This window comes from Brachycentrus maculatus, unplaced genomic scaffold, assembly GCF_059751285.1.
Source record: "Brachycentrus maculatus isolate JH-2025_06_01 unplaced genomic scaffold, ASM5975128v1 h1tg000534l, whole genome shotgun sequence".
Classification (NCBI taxonomy): Eukaryota; Metazoa; Arthropoda; class Insecta; order Trichoptera; family Brachycentridae; genus Brachycentrus; species Brachycentrus maculatus.
Genome location: NW_028281280.1, coordinates 182,501 through 197,543, shown reverse-complemented (window position 1 = coordinate 197,543; position 15,043 = coordinate 182,501). Strand labels below are relative to the sequence as shown.

Below are 15,043 nucleotides of genomic sequence, written 5' to 3'. Positions count from 1 at the left end.
ACTTCCAAGAATTTAAATCGTGTAGTTGTCAATAATGGGTAGATTTGTTGAATGTTACATGTGTGTAAAGTGATCACTTAAACCAGCCCATGACGGTCGTCAGCCCCGTAAATGCCCAGACTTCCATATTCTTCTTCGTCTTTGATGAGATGTCAAAAAATAATATTAAAAATAGTTTTGTCTATGATTAGTTGCATACTTAGTCTATGGTCAACCATAGAAGTCCATTAGACAATTCAAACTATATAAATTAGTTAGTCTGTGGTCTGTGATTCAAACCATCAAACCGAAATGAACTTAAAGTGATCGCCGGGTTTTCAGATAAATTTAAAAAAATGGTTTACTTAAAAGCCTTGTTTACAAAATATATTGGAAGAAAACGTCCAGATTTGTACGCACAACCAACAGTTTTCCATTCGATCGGCCCTTCCATAAATGTAAACTTAATTATCACTTCCTTATACCTGTCCATCGTAATTTACTGTGAGTAAACCTTATCTGATGAGATATATTACTGATAATAAATTAATTTGAGGACTAATGTTCGCACACCTGGATCATAACTGTATCAACTAAAAAATTATGATTTTTTAGATAATCACGTATTCGGATTTGCATACGAAGACGCATATCCCTCACTCAGCAACGATGACTTTATACATGAATATAAAAAAAACTTGATTTTTCAGGAGATCGTTTTTAAAGTTTAAGAATATTATGAAATGTATTAAAAATAAATATCAAGCCACTTATTGAACTTTTTACTGTGCAACAGATCTTTTTATGTAAAACCTGAACGTTTTTTCTCCATTTGAAAAATATTTAGTATATTTGAAAAAATGAATAACAATTTTTTTTAAACCCTTATCCGCACCCCAATGGTGCATAGGGCACTGCGTAATACAAACGCAGTGTTTTCTTGATCGTTAACTATGAAGGAAAGGTGATCAGCCCTCCGCTTCAGGTACCAGTTTTCAGGTAAAAAATAATAAAACAAGAAAAAGTATTGTTTTATTATTTTTTTAAATAAACTTAACATTTTTCAAATGGAGAATAAACCTTCAGATTTTACCTCATAGGGTCTGTTGCACAGTAAAAAGTTTAATAAGGGGCTTGATATTTATTTTTAAAACATTGCATTATATTTTCAAACTTTAAAAACGCTCTCCTGAAAAATCATGTTTTTTTATTTATGACGTTACTGAAAGGAGTGAGCGATATGTTAGTTTCCAAAACTAGTCGTGTATTATAAAAGTAAAAATTTTAAAATTGTGATTATTATTAATAAGATTTTACAAATATACTAATAATAATCACAATTTATCGGGTACATCGGAGGTATTATATATATAAAGAGTGTGCGGGAACCGCGACACTATATTCGCATCTCCCTCTTGCTTACATGCACTGTGCAAGCGTGAGGAGCTCAAAGCTCAATGTTCTCTGGTAGCTAGCGGGTAAGAGGCAGTAGCTCTTGAGCTCTCGACAAGAGTGGACCTATGCGTGTTCCGTGAGCTTTGCCAGATGGTTTTTTGATGTTTGCAGCAAATAAATCTTAATTATTATAATGTTTTACTTCATTTATAATTAATTAAGGGGATTAGCTATGGATCTCCGTATTTTTCCGATTTAAAATGGCTAATTTTTATTGTCCGCCTCCGTAGTGTAATGGTCAGCACGCTCGGCTACCGTTCTGGAGGTCCCGGGTTCGATTCCCAAGGGGGGTATTTTTTCACTGTCATATTTATTCAATATTACCCTGGACTGGTGCCTGAAGCGGAGGACTGATCACATTTCCTTCATGTGTAAACGATCAAGATAACACTGCGTTTATATGACGCAGTGCCCTATGCACCATTGGGGTGCGGATAAGGGTTTTTTTTATTTTTATTAATTTTTATTGTGTAGTGACTACCCAACACCGGGACGCACGCTTTTATTTTAGCACCGTGATGGAAAGGTTTCAAATATATAAATAATTAGCGATTGTCTCTAAAAATACGAAGAATGTCAATAGATTCTGACATCACTTTAAAAAATCAAGTGTCGAAAAGGGAATTTTTACATGCAAAAGGCAAATAATTAGCTTTTTTATGCTTCTTACCTTATTTTTTTCTATTTGCCCTTTTACTATAATAATAATAATAATAAAACCCTTTGGTCACCTCGTGTGTGTGTAATTAAAACGGGAAGCCAGAAAAGGATATTTAAAGAATTCTTACTTACGGATCGTTTATGTATATAAGTTTTTACACTTCAATTACTATTGACACTAACTATTAATATTTAATCTAATTAATTAATGAAATATAGAAGTAAAAATGTGAAGTTAGATACACGTCCGCTAGAACCAAGCGATGCAGGCGAATCTCGGCCTCTTCTCTTCGGTTGGCCGCTTTTGTTGAATTCGTTCGGGAATCTCCATGGCGAATTCGTATTTTTCAGTGGTGCCAACTTATGGCAGTGTAGCTAAGACGCCTACAACCCTTATCTGCACCCCAATGGTGCAAAGGGCACTGCGTCATATAAACGCAGTGGTATCTTGATCGTTAACACACGAAGGAAAGGTGATCAGCCCTCCGCTTCAGGCACCAGTCCAGGGTGATATTGAATAAATATCACAGTTTTTTTTTTACTATATCTACCTGTTTATTGTTTTATATTTTATGATATAATTGAGTTGCTTTCATTTGTATTTTTATATTATTTTTCAGTTTCCACGAGCTTTTGGGATGTCATTAGCATATTAAAATACAATGTCTGTAAGTACTTACGGTAACTTTCTATCATAAAAAAATATTATATATATATTTTTTATATTTAATAATAATAATAATAATAAAACCCTTATCCGCACCCCAATGGTGCATAGGGCACTGCGTCATATAAACGCAGTGTTATCTTGATCGTTTACACATGAAGGAAAGGTGATGAGCCGTGCGCTTCAGGTACCAGTCCAGGGTAATATTGAATAAATATGACAGTGAAAAAATCACTAATATTTATTTTACCCCCCTTGGGATTCGAACCCGGGACCTCCAGAACGGTAGCCGAGCGTGCTGACCATTACACTACGGAGGCGGACATTACATTACATGCATGTAAAGTGTTCGCTTAAACCAGCCAGACAGTCGTAAGCCCCGTAAATGCCCAGACTTCCATATTCTTCTTCATTCCTGATGAGATGTCAAAAAAATAATATGAAAGATGGAGGTGTCACTGAATTAGTTTTGTTCAATCTTTCTTTTATGGTTCCATGTTTTTTCTTTATGTTTCCAGCGTTTATCGTAGTATGTTTAATGCTATCGGAAGTCGTGGTCCGCTCAATCCTCGTCCTGGTGATTCCGGACGGCTTCAACGCCCGGCGCAAGCTGAAATCCATTTTCGGCTTCAACATACCGGTACTTGCGATATTCTTCCTGTCGCTGTTTGCCGTGTTTGTCTTCCGCGCCAGGCCGGTGGACGCGTCGCTGGTTTTATTATGCCTCGGCGGGTATTACACTCTAAAGTCGTTGGAACCCGTAAGTTTATTTATTTATTTAAACTTCATGTACAGAAAATAAATAATAATAATAATAAAACCCTTATCCGCACCCCAATGGTGCATAGGGCACTGCGTCATATAAACGCAGTGTTATCTTAATCGTTTTCACATGAAGGAAAGGTGATCAGCCCTCCGCTTCAGGCACCAGTCCAGGGTAATATTGAATAAATATGACAGTGAAAAAATCACTTATATTTATTTTACCCCCCTTGGGAATCGAACCCGGGACCTCCAGAACGGTAGTCGAGCATGCTGACCATTACACTACGGAGGCGGACAACAAATGAGAAAATAAATGAAAAAAAACTTCATGTACAGATTTGCTGGGATAAAAGTTTCGCAATGTTGACATCAGAATTCTCGTCATCTGGAAATAAAACAGCAAAGGTTGAATAATGCATTTTTAATTTAAGTTTTACTTGGTAAATACCACTGCACTAATGTGTAAAGGCAACTAGCTAACTCAAGTTGCGGCTGTTTGGCATAACACGGCTCAAAGCATTCTTATACCTGGCCTATCATATACAATCACCTATTTTGATTGTTAATTATTAATCAGATTTTGCCCTATATCTTTCCTCTACTGAGATATTCATCATCCAAATAGCCGCAAAATTGTATTAATTTGATACATGTGTTGGCAAAAAGCATCATTTTAAGTTAGCTATAAACTCATTTATCTCAAAACTACTGTTTTTAACTTGCGGTGAATGTTGCACTGTGTAAAGTGATCAAGATTTTTTTGCAGAGACCCACCAAGCCACCTTGTGTGTCTTGTCGGTGGAGTTCTTTTTTAAAACATTTTTTATTGTTTTTAACCATTTTAACCTAATATACACACAAAAAAGAGAAGAAAAAAAAATAGAATACAAACTATCTTACGATTTTCATAAAATAAACTCTTGATCATTTACCCATTCCTTTATTTTGCCTTTGTTCCATATTATATTTAGACCTCTAACCTCCGTCGGCAACAAATTAAAAATGTTTGTAACGATATATTGCAGTGTTGGACTCCCATATTTGTTGTTAATTCTTGGGACCTTTGTTGTGGGTAAATCGTGTATCATGGCTGTGTACTAGAAGATTTCTATATTTTTGTCTAGTAGATATAAAGGATATTATGAAACCTTGCCAAATATATTCACCGTGCGGCGTTTGAGCTGCCGCTTACTCAGAAAACACACAGTTTAAATATTCAGGGCTGTCTTGGGACTGTCAAACCTTCGTTGTGGGTAAATCGTGTATAATTGAAAATAAATAAATAATTTCAGGAGGATCGCGAATGGAAGATCAAAGGCCGCCATCTTCCGGGCTTGGGAATGACTGAGGGCATGGATTACGGCTCCGCCATGGCGTACGGCTTCTTCCGCGGCTACCTTGAGATGACCCTCCCCGAGAAGGGCGACATGAACAAGGGCTTGAAGGAGATGATGGATGCGTTTGAGGACGAGCACCGCGTCTCCTTGCTTGTCAAGAAGCTGTTCATCATTGTGCCGACGTCCATGAACTGCCCGACCAACTTGATGGAGTATACTTCTGATAAGCACCTCGATTACACTCTTGAGAATGTGACGGTGAGTTGAGCTTAAGTCTGTAAATTTTCTGCTGTGGCACGTAGTCTGTGCCGGAATGGACAGAGTGAGGTGTGTTTGGCACGCAGTCTGTGCAGGGTTGGACAGAGTGAGGTGTGTTTGGTACGCAGTCTGTGCCAGGTTGGAGAGAGTGAGGTGTGTTTGGCACGCAGTCTGTGCCGGGTTGGACAGAGTGAGGTGTGTTGGGCACGCAGTCTGTGCCGAGTGGGATAGTACAGGTGTGTGTAGGCATGCGGTCTATGCTAGCTTGGATAGTGCAAGGTGTGTGTTGGGACACAGTCTGCCGGTTCAAATAGTGGGAGGTGTGATGGGCACGCAGTATATGCCAGCTTGGATGGTGCAAGATTTTTGTGGGCACACAGTATGTGCCGGTTTTGATGATGCAAGATATTTTTGGACACGCAGTATATGCCAGCTTGGATGGTGCAAGATTTTTGTGGAAACGCAGTCTGTGACTGATTTGATATTGTGAGGTTGAGTGCTGGGCACGCAGTCTGTGTCAGCTTGAATAGTGCGAAGTGTATTGGGCAAGCAATCTGTGGCGGTTCAGATAGTGAGAGGCGTGTGTTAGGCACGCAGTCTGTGTCAGCTTGGATAGTGCGAGGTGTGTTGGGCACGAAGTCTGTGCCGGATTAGATAATGTAAGGCGCGGGTTGGGCGCGCATTCTTGCTGTCTTTTGGATAGTGAGAGCCTGTGTTGACACGCAAGCTACGCCGGCTTGGATAGTGTGAGGCGTGCGTTGGGCACGCAGCCAGTGCCGGCTCTTTATCAAGACTGATTTATATTAGTATTAATCAGTCTTGATAAAGAAGCGGTTAGCTTGGAAACCGGTAGACTTATAATTAAGTTATAATAAAATATTGATAGTGATTTTCAAACAATGTTACATTTTAATTATAAAATGGAAAATCACAAAGCTTCAAATTTAAATCATATTAATGTTTACGCTTTAAATTCTTTAGTTTGTAATGTAATAAATTAAAATTGAAGAAGAAAGAAGTTGTCAGATTAGGCCGAAGGTGCCGCCACCTCGCTCACTCCTTTCAAGAACGTCATAAATCAAAAATCGACAATTTTCAGTTTTGCATGTTTTCGGAATGCCCAGGAAATGTACTATATCCCAGCAAAAGAGGCATATTTTTAACTTAATATTTACCCGCTACAGGGCAGAAAGTGTTGTTTCTGCATTTTGAAGAAAAGGTATTGTTTAATTATTTTTTTTAAATATATTAAATATTTTTCAAATGGAGAAAAAACCTTCAGGTTTTACTTTAAAAAATCTGCTGCACAGTAAAAACTTCAATAAGTGGCTTGATATTTAATTTTAATACATTGTACTATATTTTTAAACTTTAAAAAAAGTTTTTTGATTTATGACGTTCTTGAAAGGAGTGAGCGACCTGTTGTCCATGATAATTTCCGATCGCAATCGTTCTCCGTGCTTCCAGGGTCTGGACGTACTGAATCAGCACGTGGCCGGCACCCGCAAGCGCGTGTACAAGCATTCCGTGTACAAGATATACCGGCATGACGGCCCGCCGGTGTACGTCGTCGCAGAGGCCGCCGCCCCGCTGCAGCGATACCACAACGTCATCGAGAACTTCGGGCCTCACCAGGGTAGGGCGGAAACCCCCATTATTGTAGCCATCAGCCGAATCATTTACTCATTTCGCTCACTCCTTTCAACAACGTCATAAATCAAAAAACTTGATTTTTCAGGAGACTGTTTTTAAAGTTTAAAAATATAATGAAACGTATTAAAAATAAATATCAAGCCACTTATTGAACTTTTTACTGTGCAACAGATCTTTTTAGGTAAAACCTGAATGTTTTTTCTCCATTTGAAAAATATTTAGTATATTTAAAAAAATAATTAAACAATACCTTTTCTTCAAAATGCAAAAACAATACTTTCTGCCATGTAGAGGGTAAATATTATGTTAAAAATATACCACTTTTGCTGGGATATAGTACATTTTCTGGGCATTCCGAAAACATGCACCACTGAAAATTGACAATTTTTGATATATTACGTCGTTGAACGGAGTGAGTGATTTATTTTTCTTTTATGTATGTAATAATTATTAATCATTGTGTCGGGTTGTGGTCCCGTGGTTAGTGTCGCGGACTTTAGAGTCAGCGATTCTCGGTTGGAACCCACTCTACCACAATTTGATACCTATTTCTAATAATGAGCCGCTTAGGCTCACAGAAATAGTATGAAATTGAAATATTTGTGTAAATAATAAAAACACAAGAATTTCTCTTGTCTTGAATGTTTTTCGCAGATACTTTGTGGCACATTTTATAAACTTTATAAAATTAAACAACTTTGTTCTATTCTCAATATTATTAATATTTAAAGCATTTACTTTGTGGTTAGTCATTTTTACTTATTTATTTTTTTACAAAAATGTTAATAAAATTAGTATATAACGTTTTTAATATACGTTTAACCTCGGCTCGTAACGCATGTCTGTATTGAAGACTATAGTGCATGTTGGTCTTCGGGTCGACCAAAAATCGCATGTGTTAGACATTTTGTGTAGTTTTGAGTGTGTAAATGGTGCTATGGTGGTGAAGGGTGGTATTGTTTGCATGCTGCAGTAGTGATTGTCCTGACGAAGAGACGGGTACGTCTCCAAACCGGTAGACAGAAGTAGTCGGTGAGTGGTTATATACTAATTTTATTAACATTTTTGTAAAAAAATAAATAAGTAACTTTGTTCTAATCACTTTTATATATACTAATTTTATTAACATTTTTGTAAAAAAATAAATAAGTAACTTTGTTCCAACCACTTTTATTATTAGTACACTTTAACCTACCGGTTTCGACAAGAACCTTGTCATCATCAGGGTTTATTAAATTCTAAAACATTAAAATACTCATAATTGATTACATTCCCTTACCAAAAACTAAATCATAAATTATTTTTTGACGTCTCATCAAAGATGAAGAAGAATATGGAAGTCTGGGCATTTACGGGGCTTACGACCGTCAGAGGCTGGTTTAAGTGATCACTTTACACACGTGTAACATTCACCAATTCTGAATGTTACACGTGTGTAAAGTGATCACTTAAACCAGCCTATGACGGTCGTAAGCCCCGTAAATGCCCAGACTTCCATATTCTTCTTCATCTTTGATGAGATGTCAAAAAATAATATGAAAATAACTCCTGTAATTGGAGATAATCCAGATTTTGTGAACAAGTATTTGGACACACTCAAAATGTTGTAAATAAATCATAAATGATATTGTGCATTGCGTAGCAACTTCAAATAACTAATGGAATCACCCGAAATGATAAAAAAAAGTAATAATAAAACAGTGGTTAAAACAATAATAAATAATATAAAACCCTTATCCGCACTTCAATGGTGCATAGGGCACTGTATCATATTAACGCAGTGTTATCTTGATCGTTTACACATGAAGGAAAGGTGATCAGCCCTCCGTTTCAGGTACCAGTCCAGTGTAATATTGAATAAATATTAGAGTGAAAAAATCACTTATATTTATTAAAACCTTGTCTATATTTTATATATATATATATATATATGTCTATAACTTATATATATTAATTGTCACAATATAATTTTTTATGTGTTTTTTGTTAATAAAATACAACTTAGTAGACTCAAAAAATCTGTGTTTGATTTAAAATTAATACATATATTAAAACCCCCTGGGAATCGAACCCGGGGCCTCCAGAACGGTAGCCGAGCATGCTGACCATTACACTACGGAGGCGGACATCAAAGTCTGGTTAAAACAAAGTTGTTTAATTTTATAATTATTTTTAAAAATTACATTTTTGAGTGTGTTCAAATACTTTGACGGTCATAAGCCCAAAATGTTGTACTGTCTTTAAATTTCTTTCTGTTTTTAGCCGAATTTGCCAAGTACAAGCGAGAGTCAGCTCTGAATTTTTATCTGGTCCTGAAGAAGTGCGTCCAAGAAAGTTCTTCGTGCTGTGATCTGTGCGAAGTAGTATTCTTCGAAAGTGAGTTTATCAATTTATACTGGCCTAGATACTTACTTAACTTACTTTTTACTTATTCCTTTGAGAATAGGTGTCTGCGGAGAATTTTAGGCGTGCGGTGGTTTGACTTTGTGAGGAATGAAGAGATAAGGCGTAGGACGCAGCAAATCTTGGTCACAACTGTCGTCAAGAAAAGGCGATTCAGTCGGCTTGGCCATGCACTCCGCATGCCTCCCGAGAGCCGCCATCGAGCTCGCCTCCTTTACAAGGCATCAGGTGCCCGACCACTGCTGACAATTCGTCAGCAGTTCTCGTCAGAACTTCGGGACGCGGATCTGACTTGGGAGGATGCAAGGCAGCTGGCAGCCGACAGAAAAGCCTGGAGACAGTTTGTGGACTCCATATGCTCCACCTAGGGAGCGGATATGGTTTATATATATATATATATATATATATATATATATATATATATATATATATATATATATATATATATATATAAATATTTAGTAAATTTGAAAAAATAATTAAATAATACCTTTTCTTCAAAATGCAAAAACAACACTTTCTGTCCTGTAGCGGGTAAATATTAATTAAAAAATATGCCGCTTTTGCTGGGATATAGTACATTTTCTGGGCATTCCGAAAACGTGCACAACTGAAAATTGACGATTTTTGATTTATGACGTTCTTGAAAGGAGTGAGCGATATATCGCAAATAGCCGCAAGTTAAAAGCAGTAGTTTTGAGATAAATGAGTTTATAGCTAACTTAAAATGATGCTTTTTGCTAAAACATGTATCAAATGAATACAATTTTGCGGCTATTTGGATAATGAATATCTCGGTAGAGGAAAGAGATGGAGCAAAATCTGTGATTGTATATGATAGAGGTCAGGTATAAGAATGCTTTGAGCCGTGTTACTCCAAACAGCCGCAACTTGAGTTAGCTAGTTGCCTTTACACATTAGTGCAGTGGTATTTACCAAGTAAAACTTAAATTAAAAATGCATTATTCAACCTTTCCTGTTTTATTTCCAGATGACGAGAATTCTGACGTCAACATTGCGAAACTTTTATACCAGCAAATCTACGCTAGTTCCCTGAAATTAAAATGATTCAAGGGATCATTCAATTCAAATACCCTCCTCTGCCAACAAAATAACAACAAGATGGCGACCGTTTCACTTGACAGCTGATTTCAAATGACATTCCATTTGGCGGGAAAATCTATTGACCAATGGAAGTATCAACTGGATACCGTAAACAATTTACAAGACATAAACAATAATTTTTTAAAAAGTAGAGTTTTAAAGTTTAGGCTTTGGTAAAATTTCGACAAATCCTAGAAAATTTGTCCAGAAAACCTTTTAAACTTTTAACCCATTTTAAATCCAGCTGTAAATATGTTTATTACTCGCAGAAAAAAGTGAAATATGACAATATTTTAAGGATTTTATATGTTTTTAAGATTTTTCTATTACTCTGTATAATAAGTTTTAAATTATCTATTGTATTATATTGGCTCTATTTGTTGTTTGTATTTTTATATTTACTATACAATTCATAAAATATATTTTTTTTAATATCAATTGTTTTTTTTTGCCTTGATTTATTTGTAAAATTGTTACATGTAAGTGACAATTCATTTAATTGATGCTGTGTCACTCTTTGGTTACCAAAATCCGATGTATCGGTTTTCGATACTCAAGCGAGAAAAGTTGTATCTGACAACATTATTTATATAGGTACAGGTACATTTATATAGGTACAGGTACAGGTACATTTTGGACTGTATGTTATGGATTTCTTCAGGGTTTTGCAAAGTAAACACTCTTTCTAAAAATGTAATGATAATTCATTTCTTAAAATAATTGTAATTTTACGAAAATTTAAGTTACAAAAATACTTAAAAGAGAAACGAGAAATTCGAGTATCATTTTCTTGTTACTCGATGTTTTATAACGTTGCATTAGTTTAGTTGACTAAACTCCAAGAGATATTTTTTCCACACCGAAGATAAAATGAACGAGGTGTTTATAAATGATCGAATACATTTTACTTTTGGATTATTTATGTTCAAATCGCGATATTTATAGTAAAGTAACCCTAAAAGTCTTGGCAGCCAAAGGGTTAACTGATGTTTAATAACACAAAGGTAAGGTATCTGTGTGGGGAAATAATAATTACGTTTTTAATAGAAACCTTACGCATTTCCTATATATATATATATAAATATATTTATACGTATATGCTGCGTAAAAGTACTACTACTACCATCACGCCGTTTCCCCGCAGGGGTAGGCAGAGAGGATGGAACGCCACACTCTTCTGTCCTGACATACACTTCTCGCCTCCTTTACATCCATACATCTAGTCATACATGCCTTCCGATTACGCAGACTTTTGACACCGCCAGATTTTAGGTTCTGATTGATCTGATCGTAAAAGTACCTATTCTTTAATAATAAAAGCAAAATTTTATACATTATATAAAATTTTATTTTAATGATTTGAAATCCACGTGGAGTTGGTTCAAAAAGTTATATATGTACATATTTTTTAATGACTATCACAAAATTTTATGCGAATTTGCGTATCTGTTCGAAATTATTTGAGTTTTACCTATAAGTCAGCGCCCTCGGTGGAATTATTATCTGACTAAGGTTATGTTTGTATGGTTGATGACAGTCCCTACTTCACGAGTTCAAAAATACGAACGATTCTTATTATTTTCAATAAAAACAATTATTGTGTGTATCTAAACTAAATACCCCGTTTTATATACCACGGATATAAATCGGTAGGAACTGTGTAAAAAATTCACCCTAAAAATATAAAAAATATCCACCCCATTGTAAATAAACTTTCTCCGTGTACGAACATGCTTTTGATGCGTCCCATTGCAAGCTTATTTTCCTGAATAACATCACCTCTCTCGACTAGTTGCCCGCTCACTATGGAAAAACAAGCGCGTATTCCACGGACAAATTTCGACCGAAGCGCACTGATATTGCCAAAGTGAATTTTGGCCTACGTGAGAATCGCGGCGGCCATTAAGCGATCGGTTTTAAATTGATTTTTTCCGCAGTTAACGCGACATATTTTCGTTTGTTGTGCCGTGATGGTTAGCCGTGGCGGTTGCCGAATGTTTTAACAAGTGTTTTATGTTCAAATGACAGTGATTAAGGTCTCGGTGACCAGTTTCAAGTTGGCGTACGCTCGTTCAGTGATGTAATATTTTGACATTCCGCGTAAATAACGCTCTGTCATGTCTCGCGAGGGGGCTGACGGGGAGTCCAGCTCCACGGGGGCCGGCGTCAAGATACAAACGTTCCGCCCCTCGTGGGAGGAATTCAAAGATTTCAACAAATACATCCAGTACATGGAGTCGCAGGGAGCCCACAAAGCCGGGCTCGCCAAAATCATCCCCCCGCCCGAGTGGGTGACCAGGAAGTCGGGATACAACCTGGACGACTTGGATATAACGATCCCGTCCCCGATTTGCCAAGTCGTGACGGGGAAACAGGGGCTGTTTCACCAAATAAACATACAGAAAAAAGCCATGAGCGTGAAGCAGTTCGCGGCCATGGCGAACTCGGCCAAGTACTGCACGCCCAAGCACTCTAGCTGGGACGATCTGGAACGGAAGTACTGGAAGAACATCACGTACGTCGCCCCGATATACGGCGCCGACGTGAACGGGAGCATCACGGACCCCGACGTCAACGAGTGGAACATAAACAGACTAGGCACCATCTTGGATTACGTCAACCAGGACTACGGTATAGAGATCGACGGCGTGAACACCGCTTATTTGTACTTCGGCATGTGGAAGACGACGTTCGCGTGGCACACGGAAGACATGGATCTTTATTCTATAAACTACCTGCATTTCGGCGAACCCAAGACGTGGTACGCCATCCCGCCGGAGCACGGCAAGCGCTTCGAGCGCATCGCGTCGGGCTTCTTCCCCGCGTCGGCCAACACGTGCCAGGCCTTCCTGCGGCACAAGATGACGCTCATCAGCCCGCAGATCCTGCGCCAGTACTCGGTGCCGTACAACAAGATGACGCAGACGGCCGGCCAGATCGTGGTGACGTTCCCGTTCGGCTACCACGCGGGCTTCAACCACGGCTTCAACTGCGCCGAGTCCACCAACTTCGCGGCGCCGCGCTGGATCGAGTACGGCAAGCGCGCCGTGCAGTGCACGTGCAGCACGGACATGGTGAAGATCTCCATGGACACGTTCGTGAAGCGCTTCCAGCCGGACCGCTACGACCTCTGGCTGAAGGGGCAGGACGTCGGCTGCCACCCCGAGCAGCCCGAGAAGCTGGCGGCCGCGCCGCACCCCACCGGGCAGGACATCCTGTGCAACCGCAACAACCCCGAGCTGCCGCGCTCCTTCGTGGAGGCGGAGCGCCGCATCAAGGAGAAGAAGCGCCACCCGCTGCACGTCAAGCGCGCCATGGCCCGCGGCATCGCGAGCGGCGCCATCGGCGTGCACCTCGGCGAGGACACGCTGCCCGAGCTGGCCATGAAGGAGGCCGACCTGGACCTGCTGACGCACGCGGCCCCGCGCGTGCCCGCCTCGCTGCGGGGCCTCGAGGAGGACTACGGCGACGCCGCCGACCAGATGCAGGCCCTCGAGGACATCTGGCTCAAGGGCGGGGAGATCGACCCCGAGGAGATGACCCTCAAGGACGCCGGACAGCTCGACGACTCGGACTACGAAGCCCCCCGAAACCGCAAAAAGAAACCTAAAAAAGACGCGAAAACCAAAAAAACCCCCAAGAAATCAACAGACGATAGGAGAGAACATCTCGACACTCCTGGATCTTCGGAACAGGTCTCCAAAGACGAAAATGGAGGACTGATTAAATGCAAGAAAAAACGGAAGTCACAGGGCGAGTCCGACGCCCAAAAAACCACCAAAAAGAAGCAACCAGAATCTGCGGGCGATCTGGAAACAGCTAAACCGGATCCGCTAGCGCAAGAAACGCAAAAAAACCCGCCAAAAAAATATTTCAGCATGGTGAAAATGGACACCGCCGTCCCTAACGCAGCCGCCGTTCCTAAAAAGATTTGCAGCAAGAAATTGAGGCGCATGGAGGCGAAGCTTGCGGCAATCAAGGCGGAAAACGTACCTGATAAAGATGAAAAGGACGCGGTTAAGAAAGAAATTAAAGTCGAAACGAGAGTTGCGAGCATCCCGCCGATAAAGAACGTTCCAGACGTTAAATTGAAGGATTTCAAACCCATGAGAGCCATCAAGTATCCGTCAAACACCATGATACTTAATACAAGTAGAGTCGTTGTGGACGTTCCTATAGAGGCTTCTACCCCCGTTCCTGCCGTCGCCAAAGTAAAAAAAGACAAGATCCATTCCCCGTTTCAAAACGAGTTCTACAAATTCATGTCCAGCTCGCCTCCGCCGTTTGCCGCGCTACAGCAACGCCCGGAGTCCCCGTCGCGGAAGCCCAAGACGCAGCGGAAGGCCCGCACGCCCAAGAAACTCCCGCCGAAGCCGGAAGAGGCCAAGGTGATTGTGGAGCAGGTGAGTGCGCCGGCGCCGCTGCGTCTGTCGGAGCAGCCGCATTTCCAGGTACAGAGCCAGTTCTTCCCTCGCGGCTATGCGCATGGCCCCATGCATGGCCCTATGCAGAGCCCTATGCAGAGCCCTGTGCAGGGCCCCGTGCAGGCCCCCGCGGAGGCGCAGAGCGTCTCCGACTGGGTGAACAGCTACACCAAGGCAGAGTACAACCCCCCCGCGTATTCTAGTGACCTCTACGCGGCCTATTCGCAGCCGCATCAAGACTTTGATCTTCCGAGAGATGCGCGATGGTTCCAGCAGTACGTGGACCGAACGGGCCAGCATCAACCAAGCGCCAATCCGGGAGGATCGCAGTGGCTATA

General features: G+C 40.1%; 2 protein-coding genes across 3 annotated transcripts in view; both read left to right on the top strand.

Moving 5' to 3' along the window:
• The first annotated feature begins 256 nt into the window (after positions 1–256).
• On the top strand, positions 257–10,713 carry LOC148301619 (stimulator of interferon genes protein homolog). 2 transcript variants are annotated; one of them, XM_088272960.1, is made up of 7 exons: positions 257–483; positions 2,715–2,762; positions 3,280–3,521; positions 4,819–5,121; positions 6,589–6,757; positions 9,037–9,150; positions 10,169–10,713. In XM_088272960.1, exons 1-7 carry the CDS (start codon positions 336–338, stop codon positions 10,243–10,245), a joined length of 1,101 nt encoding a protein of 366 aa, XP_088129086.1. In that variant the 5' UTR covers positions 257–335; the 3' UTR covers positions 10,246–10,713. The 2 variants fall into 2 exon arrangements, with proteins under 2 accessions (XP_088129086.1, XP_088129087.1); XM_088272961.1 differs by having other exon boundaries at positions 299–391.
• A 1,424-nt stretch (positions 10,714–12,137) lies between these two features.
• The window catches only part of LOC148301618 (uncharacterized), a 6,061-nt gene continuing 3,155 nt past the window's right edge, over positions 12,138–15,043 (top strand). The window contains exon 1 of the mRNA XM_088272978.1: positions 12,138–15,043. This exon is cut by the window's right edge and continues 3,155 nt beyond it. Within this exon, the coding sequence (XP_088129104.1) occupies positions 12,399–15,043 (2,645 nt within the window). The 5' untranslated portion in view covers positions 12,138–12,398.